The 14,219-nt window shown below is 47.0% G+C and overlaps 1 protein-coding gene across 1 annotated transcript in view; it reads right to left on the minus strand.

Moving 5' to 3' along the window:
* The window catches only part of ITGA9 (integrin subunit alpha 9), a 330,548-nt gene that overhangs the window by 59,408 nt on the left and 256,921 nt on the right, over positions 1–14,219 (minus strand). The window contains exons 21-22 of the mRNA XM_046668517.1: positions 7,299–7,388; positions 4,534–4,642 (exon numbers count right to left, since the gene is read on the minus strand). Of these exons, the coding sequence (XP_046524473.1) occupies positions 4,534–4,642; positions 7,299–7,388 (199 nt within the window). The remainder of the gene's footprint in view (positions 1–4,533; positions 4,643–7,298; positions 7,389–14,219) is intronic.

The raw sequence follows: 14,219 nt of genomic DNA on the forward strand, positions 1-14,219 counted from the left end.
GGAGGTGGGGCTGAAGGACTGGCATTTCTAAGTTCCCAGGAGATGCTGATGTTGCTGGCCCAGGAATCAGACTTCGAGAACCACTGATCTGCACCAACTCCTTTCCTTGTGCAGTTTGAGATAACTGAGATCCTCAAAGACAAAATGAGTTGTCCCTAAACCAAATGATCTAACTTACAGAAAGGGCTGTTTTTACTACACTATCCAGGTGTTTTGGTTTCTCCATAACTTGCAGCTAATCACTTGCTAATATTGCTCCGTGACATCTGTGCACCTCTTTCTGTCCCAGCCTTGATCCTGTAAAACTTCACCATCTCATTTCCCCACTGTCCTCCCTATTTTCTGTCTCTAGCAGCCCATCATCTCCTGAGAAATAAGAGAAAAGATGGTCGCTACAAAGAGACCGATAAGAGAAAGGAGATAGAGCAAAGGCTGAACATGAAACTCAAGGAAGAAATGGAAAGTGAAGGAGAATAAAAAAGATGAGTAGATATGTAAAAACAGAAAGCAGATTAGTGTTTTCCTAGGGCTGGTGGTAGAAAGAATGGGGAGTGTGACAGGCAGAAGAATGGCCTCCCATAGTTGTCCACATCCTAATCCTAATCCACGGAACGTGTGAATAGATTAGGTTACACAGCAATGGGGAATTAAGATTGCTAATCAGCTGACCTTCAAATAAAGAGAGCATCTTAGATTAACCGGGTGCATGCAATGTAATCACAAGAGTCTTTATACGGGGAAGAGGGAGGCATACCCGGAGAAAGACTCAACCAGCCATTGAAGATGAAGAGGGCCATGAGCCAAAGAAGGCAGCTACCTCTAGAAGCTGGACAAGGTAAGAAAACACGTTCTTCCCCAGAGCCTCCAAGAAGGAAGGCAGCCCTGCTGACACCTTGATTTTCATCCAGTGAGACGCATTTTGGACTTCTGTCCTCCAGAAGTGTAAGACAGTAAATTTATGTTGTTTTAAGCCACTAAGTTTGTGGTGACTTGTTATAGCAGCAATAAGAAACTACTTCAGAGAGTGATTACTAATGAGTATGGAGTTTCTTTTTGGGGAGATGAAAATGTTCTAAAATTAATTATGGTGATGGTTGCACAATTCTGAATCATCCTAAAAATCATTAAATTGTACACTTTAAATGGATGAACTTCAAGGTATGTAAATGATATCTCGATTAAGATGTTATTTACAAAAAAAAAGATGGGTAGGAGCAAGAGAGAGGAAGAACTGAAATGCTGCTCAGTGGCCTGGGGACTAGAGAGAGAATTCAGGGATTCAAGGCATCTCTGAAGTTGAGGTCAGAAGGGCAGAGCCAGGAGATAGGCTGGAAATCTAACCAGGTCTTCACACATGACAGAACGTATAAAGATCTAACTCCAGCCAGCTCTTCCCTAGAAAACAGTGTTTTCGCTTTTTGCAATAGTTGGTTCTGCTTCAAAGAACAGACCAAAAAATGATAGAGTGGATGAGCAGTTGTTGCCAACTCTTGATTCGAAAAGAACAAAATTCACCAAAAACAACAACCCAAAGACACAAGAAAAGGAAAGCATATCCAACCACAATTGAAACAACTAATTTGAAGTGAAATGTGAGAGCAGAGAATTGAAAAGCAACCTATTGACATGTCTGGGAAATCCCAGTTAAAGCATGAGTCTGGGGAGGAAAGAAGAAAATGATTTTGATTTGCATTATTTCACTCATCAGAGGCAGACAGATGGGTAAACTTGTATTACCATATTTATTTATTTTTAACAAATGTCTTAATGTTTGATTCTTTGCAAGTGTTCTTGCGCAACATCTGCATTATTTTTCATCATTATTTTTCAGGTGAGGGAGATGATTAACTTGATGCCAAAAAAAAGCGCCTATCAATGGTTAACAAATTATGATGTCTCTCTTAAGGGAGCTCTGATGAAATATAAAAACCAGGCCCAAGACTAGTATTTCTGCCTTTCCTCCACCGGCATTTGCAGTGAAGTCTTTAAACAATTATGTTACTTGTTGAATAATAGCTTTTAAAAGACACAGAAAAATCTCTTTATATGGAAAGTCTTGCGCTCTTCTTCAACAAAGGTGCTGCCAGAAAAAGGAAACATCGAAGAGTTTTATCCATATTCATGACCCCATCATCTCCACCTCTTGGTCATTATCACCATCAACCTGGTCAGTGGCCTTTCCTGCAGGATAGTCATAGCAATGACAATTATACCAGAAAATGAGTTGTCAGAGAATTCTCAAGGAATCTGTCAGCTTTGCTAACACAAGAGGATCTCCTTCTAATCAACGACACACACTATCCATCTTTCAGACCCAGCCAACTCTCTTAATCCTGAGTGGAATGCTATGTACTTCCTCAGGCAACTGATAATCAAGAGGTTTATCTAAGGGGCATGCCAGTCACTCATTCCCAAGGTGATTCTCTAGCCTGTATCCTATGTCAGGTCAGATGTGAGGAAAGCTCTTTGTCTGAATACCAAACTTTAAGGTCCCTGTAAAAACGCTTTCAGAGAAACATGACTTAACCACATGCCCTCAGATTTTTCTTTTTTTTTTTCTGAAGGTGAAAAGAACATTTTGTATAACTGCTATTCCTTCTTGCCTCCTCCTTTCAACACCTATACTCACTTCATTACATGGTTTGTGTCACTTGAACCTTTCTAAATAATTTTTTTTTGACTGTATCTTTTATTGTAAGACATCTCAAAAACTACAAGAGTAGGTAAGTAATTAAAATGAAAGTGATTTAAGTAAGATGAAATAACTCCATCTGGTCTTTATCTGTTTTCTGTCCCAATTACAAAAAGCGATGGAGAAAAATAAACTAATTCTGAGAAGCAATTCAGAAACACAGAGGTCGGATTCACAGCAATCACCTTAAGGTCTCAAAAGCAAGTCTAACCACATCTTTCCCTTTTCCCCTGTAAATCAAGCATGGGATGTGACAGCTGGGGCTTAGCTGGTTGGGAGGCGCATCCTCTCTGAGCTGGGGACATGTGTTACCCATCATGGTTTTGGAGTCTCTCGCCTGGCAGAACGCTTTGGAGAGAGGAAGACCATTGTTCGGGAGAGCCCACAAATGTTTTACTGTCTTGTTCCATAGACCCTCACCCTGCCATTATTTGTCATCCCCTCGGTCCACCTAGGAGTGGCCACAGGGAAAGAAAATAATAATTATTTGGCCACAGCAGTGAATGCCATACCAGGAAACCATCTTCTCCCTGGGGAAGGAGGGAGTGGAGGCAGGGGACAGCTCTGGGAGCTAGAACTGGAGAGATGTGAGATGTAGATTATGGTGTACCGCAGGTGAGGTAGACCCATCTTCTTCTTCGCTTTATCCACAGGTCCTGGCAGGGTGCTGAGCCACACAAGGATGTCTAGTCAATGCCTAACCCATGCTGGCCCCAGCCCTGCCTCTCCCTGCTCTGGGCCCCGCAGTTTGTCCTCTCTGGCATGGGCCTACATTTCCCTGTGTTTGTCAGTTGAGGAGAATGGACTGGATGATACTGAGGTCCCTCTAGCTTTACATTCGAAGATTCTCATGTTGAAGAACGCTGGCCTGAGAATCTGTACTTTGGAGCAGGGGTCAGCAAACTATGGCCTGACGGCCAAATCTGGCCTGCCACCTATTTTTGTCCAGTCTGCAAGCTAAGAATGGATTTACATTTTTAAATGGTTAGAAAAAAATCAAAAGAGTAACATTTCATGACACATAAAAATGACATGAAATTCAAATTTCGGTGCCCATAACACTTTTGTTTATGTATCGCCTCTGGCTGCTTTTGCTCTATAGCAGCACAGTTGAATAGTAGCTACAGAGACTGTACGGCCTGCAAAGCCTAAAATACTTAGCCTCTGGCCCTTTTCAGAAAAAGTCTGCCCATCCCTGGTTAGGGAAGGAAAGGTGTCCTTCACGATGTGCACAGTCCACAGTGAGTGGACCTGCGGGAAACGACGCTTCTGTGCCCGGAGAGAGCCGGCCACTGCTCTGTGAGGGGGCAGCACGTTTCCTCCCATGAGGAGTTTACAGTGCCCACACTGCTTTGCTCCCATGAAACTGCACTTCTGACAGGCTGTCCCTCTGTGGGAGGAGTGGGCTCCTGGCTGAGTCAGCGTGGGGAACCCCGGGAGGAAGGGGACAGGGCAAATCCCCAGGACTGCCCTGTCCATAATGTGAAGAATGATGAACAACTGAAAAGAGTGTTTGGGGCCATGTGGGCTGGGATGTCGGTCTGGGCCTCAGCACCCAGAGGGCTTCTCAGGGAAAGCTGGTGGTCATCACACAGCTCTCCTTCCAGGTGTTGAAAAGCAGAGGGGTCTACACAGCAGAGTACCAGTCAGGGAGGGGATTAATTCTGTGTGTGGTTAAAGAAAACACATACACCCACACACACACTACACTCGAGCCAGTCAGGCTGGGAGGAGTTTTTCCTGGAAGAAGCCTGGCCCTTTAGCTGCCTTTCAATAGAAAACACCTCCTGTGGGCGCCTCTGTTGGCCCTCGTGACAGAGACAGTCTCCAGGGGTGAGTACCTGAAGAGTGACGTTGAGGGGCTGGAAATGACATTCCAGGTCGTCCAGCTCAATGAAATTGGATGCGTCCACAGACTCGCCATACACAAAGGAGGTTGGAGACATGATTCTGAAAGAGGAAAGCATGAAATTGGTTATCCTAACCCATGGTCAGCACCCCATGGCCACTGCTGTCCTGAGAACCCAAATACTGTCTCCATTCAATCCAGAACCTGGCTCCCTCCAGCATCTTCCACCAAGTGCTTCCTTTCTGGAATTGTTACTTCTTTCTCCTGTAAATGGACGTGGCCAGACCTACACTTTCCGAACAGACATTTCCAGTACTGTCTTCTCCTCTTAGGTCAAATCAATAAGCTCCTTATACAAATATGTTCTGGGATTACATTTCTAAAATGAAGAGGAAGACAATGGTAGCTTTGATTTTAGTTTTTTGTTTTTTTTTTTTAAAGATTTTATTTTTTCCTTTTTCTCCCCAAAGCCCCCCGGTACATAGTTGTGTATTCTTCGTTGTGGGTTCTTCTAGTTGTGGCATGTGGGACGCTGCCTCAGCGTGTCTGATGAGCAGTGCCATGTCCGCGCCCAGGATTCGAACTAACGAAACACTGGGTCGCCTGCAGCGGAGCGCGCGAACTTAACCGCTCGGCCACGGGGCCAGCCCCTGATTTTAGTTTTTAAAAACTGGATTATAAAATTATACGTGTTCTATTTTGTCATTTGAAAAACATTTTGTGGATTGAGGAAGATTATGGCAAACTTTTAAGAAATAAACATACATGAATTATATGTTTGGCATCCTAAACCCCACTCTGTGACAAATGCATTAAAAAAAATTAAATTCGTCAGACTACCAAAATTACTAGAAATGAGGTATTAAAAGTTAAGTCCAGGGGCTGGCCTGGTGGCATAGTGGTTAAGTTTGTGTGCTCTGCTTCAGTGGCCCAGGGTTTGCTGGTTTTGACCCTGAGCAGACCTACACACCACTCATCAAGCCATGCTATGGCAGCGTCCCACATACAAAGTAGAGGAAGATTGGCACAGATGTTGGCTCAGTAACAATCTTCCTCAAGCAAAAAGAGGAAGATTGGCAACAGATGTTAGCTCAGGGCCAATCTTCCTCACCAAAAAAAAAGAAGAAAGAAAAATGTTGAGTCTGTTTGATGATAGCATTTTTCTTCAGATTTCAAACAGTGGCTAGGTAAGATGTGATTAAGAATTCAAGCTCAGTTTGTAATGATGTTTTCAATGTTGCCCGTATGAACAAACCCCAAGAAGAGACAAAGCCCAGACTCACTTAAATTCCCAGACAAATAATGGATTCTGGATGAGATTCTAGAAGCTGGTCACTTGCCTAAACACAATAATGTAAGGTTTTTGGTACCAAGTCTAAATGGACAGCAATTCACCTATTTTCAAATTAAGTGTATTATTTAGAAATGTAGTGAGTTCCCAGTATTATCAAATGGCAAGAACTGTTCGTCTAAACTTGTCCGGTTTTATGTTCCTGGAAAGATCAGAGGTTGACTCGTTTGTTTAACCGACAGCTTCATCAGGGCTGTTAACACCTCACAATGAGGCCTCCTAGGGTCTGACAACAGGATCAAGCGAGCGAGTGTGTTCTCTTTCGTTCCCAAAGACAGGGCTTGGTTCAGGGCATATTCTCACTGTGCCTCTGATGAGACAAGTAAATAAACTTTATGGTTAAAAATAGAGCCACGAACAGACACAAATCTATGCTAATTTGTAAATATATTTCACCAATGCCTCGTGTCTCAAGTACGAGATGAAAAACGCCAAGCGCGCAGGAATGCCGAGACTCCTTCCCTGCACCCAGCAGAGCGTGAGCCACCGCAGGGGCAGCTCCTTCTGCAACGTGTTAACATTTCTACTTCTAGCCAAGGCCGGGACCCAGAAGTTTTCACTTGAAAACTGAAAAATGAGAAACTTTGAACCTCCAGAAAGTTCAACTTGCATTTGGGGCAAGGGTTCAATGGGTTCTCATTTGATCTAAACTAATTGTGCAAATCCTTTTTCCACTGTCAAAGAGGTATGTGCTCTGTTCTCTGAAGCCGGAAACAGGAACTGAGTTCTCATTTTTCCAGGCCTGGGCTTTGGCTGAAAACCGACCTGGGTCGTTTTGGGTCCCCGCAGCCCACAGCCCTGCTTTCCAACAACACCAGCAGCATGGAGTGGCCGTGGACTTCACCCGGCAGATGCTGTGCCCATAGTGGTCATCCTGCCCACTGCAGACCACCGCAGACATTAGGCACAGCTGCCGCTGGCTCTACAGAAAGGTTAACAAAACAGCAAAGCCTGCGCTGACTGCAAGGCTAAGCAGAGAGGCTGGTCTTCCTGCCAGCCAGCCAAGGCACTGGGACACATCTGGCTGTAACCTCTGGCCCAGCAGCCTTTGCTGAGATTTTAATCCCAGGAATCATGCTGCCTGCTACCATATGGCACTCTGGAGGGGTGGGTGCTCAGAATATATGCATACAAAGGTGTACAGAATGTTCAAAAAAATTATGAGGCTTAAACTTGTCATCAAACTTCTTGTGTTATCTAGCAGGTGGGTAGGTGGCTGGGAAAGAGGAGAAAACAAAAAGGGAGGGGAGGTGAGTCACTGAGGCTAAAGCTCCATCCTGCATTTCAAAGTTAGGAAGAAGGGGAAAGTGCTGGGCCACTGACTCCTGGCTACACACACATACACAAGAAAAGGGTGCCACTCGAGGGCACCCTGTGTTTTGGCAACCCGGGGCTGGGCTACTCACCCCGTGATGGACGTATCCACTTCGTGCATCAGCGGCACCGTCAGCATGAGGGTGTTGTCGTGCAAGGATTCAGGGCGTTCCACGTTGCCACTGTGTGAGGAGAGAGGAACAGACACTGGTCAGCCCTAGCTGTCTGGCAGCAGACATCTTTGCTCAATATTAGCGCTCCATCTCTACATTCTCTAACGGCTGATGCTGCTATTTATCCTCAGTTCTGGTTTCGGTCCCTGTACAGAGTCAAAGTGGCCACTCTATTGTCTTAGTTGTGTTCCCCTCACAAAAACGTGAGTGCAAGTAGTGTAATGGGGAGGTGACCCCATGAAACACCAGTAGGGAGTGGAGAAGGGAGACAGGGAAGGGAGACAATAAGGGCCTGTGATCCAGGAGGTTAGTGCTGTGGCAGCTGGGCTGGGTCTCACTGGGGAGCTCTTGGAGGCAGTGTAGAACACACATGTCAGTCTTCCCAAATGAGGGCGAAGGAGCTGGGCCTTCATCCGCTGACCCCTGAGACATGCTGCTGCTGCTGTTGGTGGGGGGGGGGGGGGGGGGCGTTAATGCCTGGCTCCTGCCCTGTGCACAGGAGTGGGCTCTGGTCAGAGAAAGCCCTAGGCAGAGTGGCAGGTGCTGGGAGCTAGAAGCCATCCAGTGGGTGCATGGGAAAGGTGAGTGCTGAGGTGGCTATGGGTGGGCGCTGACAGCATGTGCTGCTTCTCTAAGTGCTTGTTCTGTGAATAATGGACTAGCAAGGTTAGGGCACTGCAGCCAGGAAGGGGTTTGCTGGCCTTTAGCAGCTATTTCCTAGCTGGAGGCACCATCCATCATCCACGGACAGCCAAACCCAGGAGAAAGGCCCTGGCTAACCCATCATGATAAATCTCATGGGAGCTCCTGCTATAGACTTCTGGCTATAGTATGTCCACATACGGGCATCCTCCTTGGGGTAAGAGAGCACAGAATGGGGATTCTTGTGAGGTCATTCTGGAAAGGGGAATGCAAGGGAGCTGATGCTGCTGAGTGGCTACCATGTGTCAGGCACATTTCTCTGCCTGATCTCACTGAGTCCTCAGAGTCATTCCAGAAGGGAGGAGGACGACCCACCTCTGACAGGTAAGGGGCAGCTCAGATAGGTAATTTGCCCCAAGGACCCATCACAAAGCAGGTCTGACCCCCAAACCAGGGCTTTTTCACTGTGATTCCTTCTCCTGATACCAGATTGGGGGAGGGGGGAGGCAGGGAGGCAAAGGGAGGAAGAGGAGGAGAAAAAGAAGGGAGGAGGAGGAAGAAGAGTAGGAGAGAGAAGATCTAGTTTCCCTTTAATAAGTCTTTAGATTTCAAATATGAATTGTGATTATTATTCCAGAGAAGGGGAAGCAACCGCCCTGGGAAAAGACATGGCTGTTGGGTGCGTGTTGGTGAACCCAGCACTTAGAGTCGGTTCTACCACACGGAGTCAACGTGGGATCCCAGTCAAAAGCCAAGTTCACCCTCCAGGGGTGGAATGTAAGAGTCCCCCAGACCTGCTGAGGTTTATGCACGGCTCATCCAAGCCACTGCCCACCACCCCATTCCCTGAACAGGAGCAGAGTTCCTGCCTGCTCCGTGCCCTCCTTCTGCCCCCATTGCCTTCCTCCCGGACCTGGCAAGTGCTGAATGCAACAATACTTAAATAGTGCTCACATCCCCTCTCCTTCTCTTTCCTATTGTTCTCAAACAATGGTGCTCTGTGACTCTGACCCGTGACTCCTCATCTCTCTTCCGCACACGGGGTGCATCCATCACTCTGAGGGCAGCCACAGTCTGCAGAAGCAGCAGGATCAGGTGCACACCCCGCTTACTTCCTTGCCCTTCCTTTCCCGGGGGCAATAAAAGCAGTAGAGTCACTGCTATGGGCACATCAGAGGCGATGCCCTGATGGAAGGGAGGGCAACGCCCAGGCCTGTGCCCTTCCCCCATCCAGCATCCTGCCAGATCTGAGTAATCAGTTCCTGATGGAAGCGCCACCCCTTGCCCTGCCATTTGTCCAGCCACCTGTGGCTGCTGTCAGCTGAGGCCCAAGAGTCTCATCTGTCATCGGGTCAGTGCTCCAGACTGAGCTAAGTTGAAAAGTTGAGATAAGGAGGCCAAACATCAAAAGGCTTCCAGTCGTTCTGCAAGCTCGTGACTTGGGATGCTTTCCCATGGTCCGCAAAGCCAGGCTGCTGAGAGGAGCGCTCTTGAGAAACTGTTTAATCTCAACTTTATGTCCTCCTAAATCCACAAGTAGGCAAGAGATCTTCAAAGGGTGGTGATGGGAAGAAAGGAATGATTGATATTTTTAACTATGGCTTTCCAGATAAGGAGCTTTAAGGATCTTTCTGTCATAGCTGGGAGTCAAGTGCTGTGGGTGCCCTCTGGGGCAGTAAGACCAGATTTTCACCAAAGTGTGGAAAGAAATGATTGCCTGAAATATTGTGCTGTGTGTTTAATAGATAATAGTTTCCTTAACATTGGTGAGTCTAGGAATTAGAAGATTCTGATATTTAATTGTTTAAGGTGCCAATACTAGGTGTTCCCTGATGCTATGTAGCAATATTGTTGTACATAAGCAGATGTTCTTGAATTTGGTAAGTTACTGGCATTTTCTTATGTGCTCAGCACTGCATCTGGTAAATACTAGGTGTTCCATAGATGTTTGCTGAGTGAAAATGTGCCCAGTACAGAGTGAGGGACTACAGATAGTGGTCCTCATCCTTGACTGCTCATTAGAATCACCAGATGAGCCTTTTTAAAAATCTCAGTGCCCAGATCTCACTCCACACCAATTGGATCAGAATCTCTGCGGCGTAGACCAGGTACCGGTAGTTTTTAAAACTCCCCAGGTGACTCCGGTGGGCACCTAAGACAGAGCACCGCTAGTCTGGACACGTGATTCTACAAATGAAGTTGTCACCATCGTGTTGCTGGCTTTCCCTTCCTTGACACCTCTGATTAGCCCTGAGTGGGGCTGGGAGGCAGGTGGAGTTTCCTCTTTTTGACAAGGAAAGTCTCTTCCATATCATATTTCCTGCCCAAATGTTCCTTCCCAGGAATATCAGCTGCCCCAGATGCTGAGGGACCAAGAGAGCACATTGTTGGATCTGCCTAACAATGGTGAGTTTTCTATGGATCCAAGAAACAGCAGGAGAATGAGGATTTTCAGGTTTGAATGGGCATGTGCCTCCCTTTTTAAATCCAAGAATCTCGTGCTCTGTGGCCAAGTTGTTGCACTGAGTCACTGCCCTCTTCAAAAACTTTCAGAGGCTCCCTACGGCCTTGGGAATGTAGTTGAGACTTTCTGAGGCTACGCGCGCCCTCCGTGGCCTAGCCCAACCTCTTCCTTCAGCCCCATCTTCCACTGCCCTTGTATGTTCCCCAACTTTTCTCAAAGATGGCTCACGAATCCTCAGTTCACCCCAATGCCCACCACCCACGTGGGTGTAACAGAACAGGTTGTCCCATGCACATTCTCACCGATGTGCCCATTTCTTCAGCTTGAAAACAGACTCCTCTGTTTAAACACCACCTCTGCAGTGAAGCCCTTCTGGATTCTAGCAATGGGAACGAAGTCTACCTTCTCTATGCTTTGCACGTGTTTCTATTAAATCACAGTTTTGTTTTACATGAACGTGAATTATGTGATCTTGAAAATAGTGTGAATTACAAATAACAAAGTCTCCATGATTTCAAAGCTTGCAAGCCCAGACAAATTTAATCTGTGTTGAAATCCTATCACCCAGTGCCACCCTGACAGTGGGAGCCATGCTGCACTGGAAGGTTGCATAGATTCTTGGGATTGCTGGGCTGTATGTTAACACTGTTTGTTATTATCTACATCTACCTTATACACCCCATAGCAATATGTAGGATATATCTAGTGTGAGTGTTCATTAAGTCCCACGAGTGCTGAACAGAACGCCAGCGAGTGCCACCTCGGGAGTGGAAGTGGGTTGGATAACACATAGTAAAGAAGACCAAACCACCACTGTGATAGGCTGTGCTCTTGTTTTTGAGAGAGAGAACATTCTGCAGACTCTTAGAGATAATGCTAAAAAATACGGAAAGCAGCATTAAAAGGAAAAATATGCTATAGTTGTATATATATTATATATAGATTGTGGATTGAGGGGCTCTGAAAATGTATGCTTCCAGCTTCACAGTCATTCCCAAAGGAAAAATTAATCTTAATTCTGTGAGTCTTAAACAACCCTGAGACTGAGGAAGGCCTCAAATGAAAACAAAATTAAAAGGTAATGGGAGACGAAAATAAAGCTTCCTTACATCTGCTGCCCATGAGCACTGCTGCTGTCCGCTGCCGGTTACCTGTGCTGGGGCCTGGCCTGAGCTTCCCAAAGGCCCAACGACTAACAATGGAGACTGGGGCCCTGAGGGCAAGGCCATCAGTGAGAGGCAAGAGCGGACTGCGGATGATATTGAAAGATTCAGGCCTCGTGAAGAATCTTAGTCTAACCTTTGGGTAATTGGTGTTTTTGTGAAAATTCAAGAATTTCTCAGTGGGTGATGATGACAAGACGTTAAGATGCAAGTTTTGGCTGAGTCACAATAGGTGCCAAAAATCAGAGGAAAGCAATAGCCCAGGATTTACTACGTCTGGCAGCAGAAATCCAAGATACATCGTCAAGGATATAACAGTCAAGAAAGGAGGATTTCTGGAGATGGTTTTTGGAGAAAACTGTTTGTGCTGGGGGCAGCGTGTCCGCCTTTTAAGTCAAGCTTCAGGGGACCTTGATCAGAACAGTCTGATGCCCGCCCAGGAAACATAAGGGGAAGGGGCTGCTGGCTTCCCCCTCTTGGCAGAGTGACGGAGAGGTGACCACTCGGGAGTTACCTGCGTTTCCAGAGAGACTGTCAGGGCAAAGACTGCTGAATGGGATCTGTATGTGAGAGCTGGTGTGGGGTCACCTTTGGTCCTGTCTTGGAGGGCACTGTCTCAGCAGCAGAAGCTGAAGGTGTCTCTGGCTGTCTAGAGGCTGAGGTTGGAGGACATGAAGAGGGAAGCGCAGGCAAGAATCCCCAGCAGTAGCGGTGGTTCTCCAAAGGGAGAGTCAGCTCTGAACACCTGCACAAGCCAGGCAAAGTCGCCACAGTACCTGTTAAGTAAGACCTGTCCCCTTTCACTTATACCTCTCCCAACGCCTGCTGTGAGCCTGGAGGGCTCAGACACTGCTCTGGGGTGGGGGAAGGGAAAGCAGGAGAGGGCCAGTGGACGCCCCATTGGAGGAAAGCAAGACCATCCCAAGAGGCAGGCCTCCCTCCTGCAGCCTTGCCTGGCGGAGGGAGGAAGCCTGAACTTTAAATCAAGTTTGGATTATCTCACGGGACAGGACACTTTAATTATGGATTTGTGAATCTGCTGTGAGACTTGAAGGGATTGTAGGACTTTGCATTACCCAGGAGTAACCTGAGAACACACAGGACTGTCTTGGATTTCCTCCAAGGACAGGGAAAGAACCACCCCCAGCAAGTGGGCTGCAATAGAGTAGGGGACAAAAGGGTTGCTTTATGATTGCCAGGGAATGTACCACGCTTGCTGGATGAATCGTTACACTGCCGTGTCCCTCTGATATTACATATTCATTTGTTCATTATCTGTCCCCCTGCCACCAGCACACTAGTCCCCTAAGAGTAGGGATTTTGCCAACTTTAGTCACTGCTGTATCTCCCAGGGTCTCCCACAGTGCCTGGCTTGTACTAAGTGCTCAAACAAATGTTTGTGGAATGAATGAGCAACACCTGCCTGCCCTGTGCTGGTTCTGTTCTCCCCTGTGGGAAGCTGTGTGTCTGCCTCCACTTCTACAGTGAAGCCTTGTGGAGATGGTCTGAGATGGAAGATTCTCTCTTGTCCCTGCCCTGTCTCAGCTTCAGCTTGATGCTCCCCACTTGGCAGCCACTTGAGGAATGAGCATGGAATTGAGCAGAGTGGTCCAAAGCATGACTCTTCGCTCTATCTGGGGGTCAGATGCACAGCCGAGCCAGCGCCCCTGTTATCCTGCACAGCCCGTCACCCCTGAGCTGGCCCCAATGGGGCTCATCTGAGGAGTCCGGGAAATGACCTTCTCTGTAATTCAGAACGTGGGCCGAGCACCATTTCAAAGGTGACTATGTGGGTAGGGGGGCTTTAGTTTCATAAAGCTTAGCCTGTTTGCCTCACCCTGTGCCCCAGATGCTCTCGACCATGTGCTAACCTTGTGATTCCATGGCGCGCCTTTCTCTGGCTGACTTTCAGCCCCTAGTTTCACTGCCTGCTCACCCAGTGTTTGGCCTTCCATTTTCCTGGCATCTGCAGTTCCTAGTTTTTTTTTCTCCTTTTTTCTCCCAAAATCCCCCAAGTACATAGGTGTACACTTTTTTTAGTTGTAGGTCCTTCTACTTGTGGCATGTGGGACGCCATCTCAACACGGCCTGGTGAGTGGTACCATGTCCATGCCCAGGATGCGAACCGGCAAAACCCCGGGCCGTCAAAGCGGAGTGCACGAACTCAACCACTCGGCCATGCCACAGGGCCAGCCCCCTACAGTTCCTAGTTTTATTTTCTCATCTTTTCTGTGGCTCTTGCCTGACTTTGGCCTTCAGGGTATTTGGTTCAGGTCTCCAGATCACCTCTGGGATGGTCTTAGGACTCCTAGCATGAAAGTTTGGCTTGGACATTAAGGCAACTATAGATAAGACATGATAACTGAATGCAATGCATGATCCTTGACTGAGTCTGCACCGGTAAAAAGTGCCTAAAAAGTCATTATTGGGACAATTAGCACAATTGGAATATGGACTGTAGATTAGATAATAGCATTGTATCAGTGTTATATTTCCTGAATTTGATAACTGTACTGTGGCTAAGAGAATGATCTCATTCTCGGGAAATGCACACGGAAGTACTTATGGGTA

The sequence above is a fragment of the Equus quagga genome, chromosome 1 (assembly GCF_021613505.1).
Source record: "Equus quagga isolate Etosha38 chromosome 1, UCLA_HA_Equagga_1.0, whole genome shotgun sequence".
NCBI classification, from domain to species: Eukaryota; Metazoa; Chordata; class Mammalia; order Perissodactyla; family Equidae; genus Equus; species Equus quagga.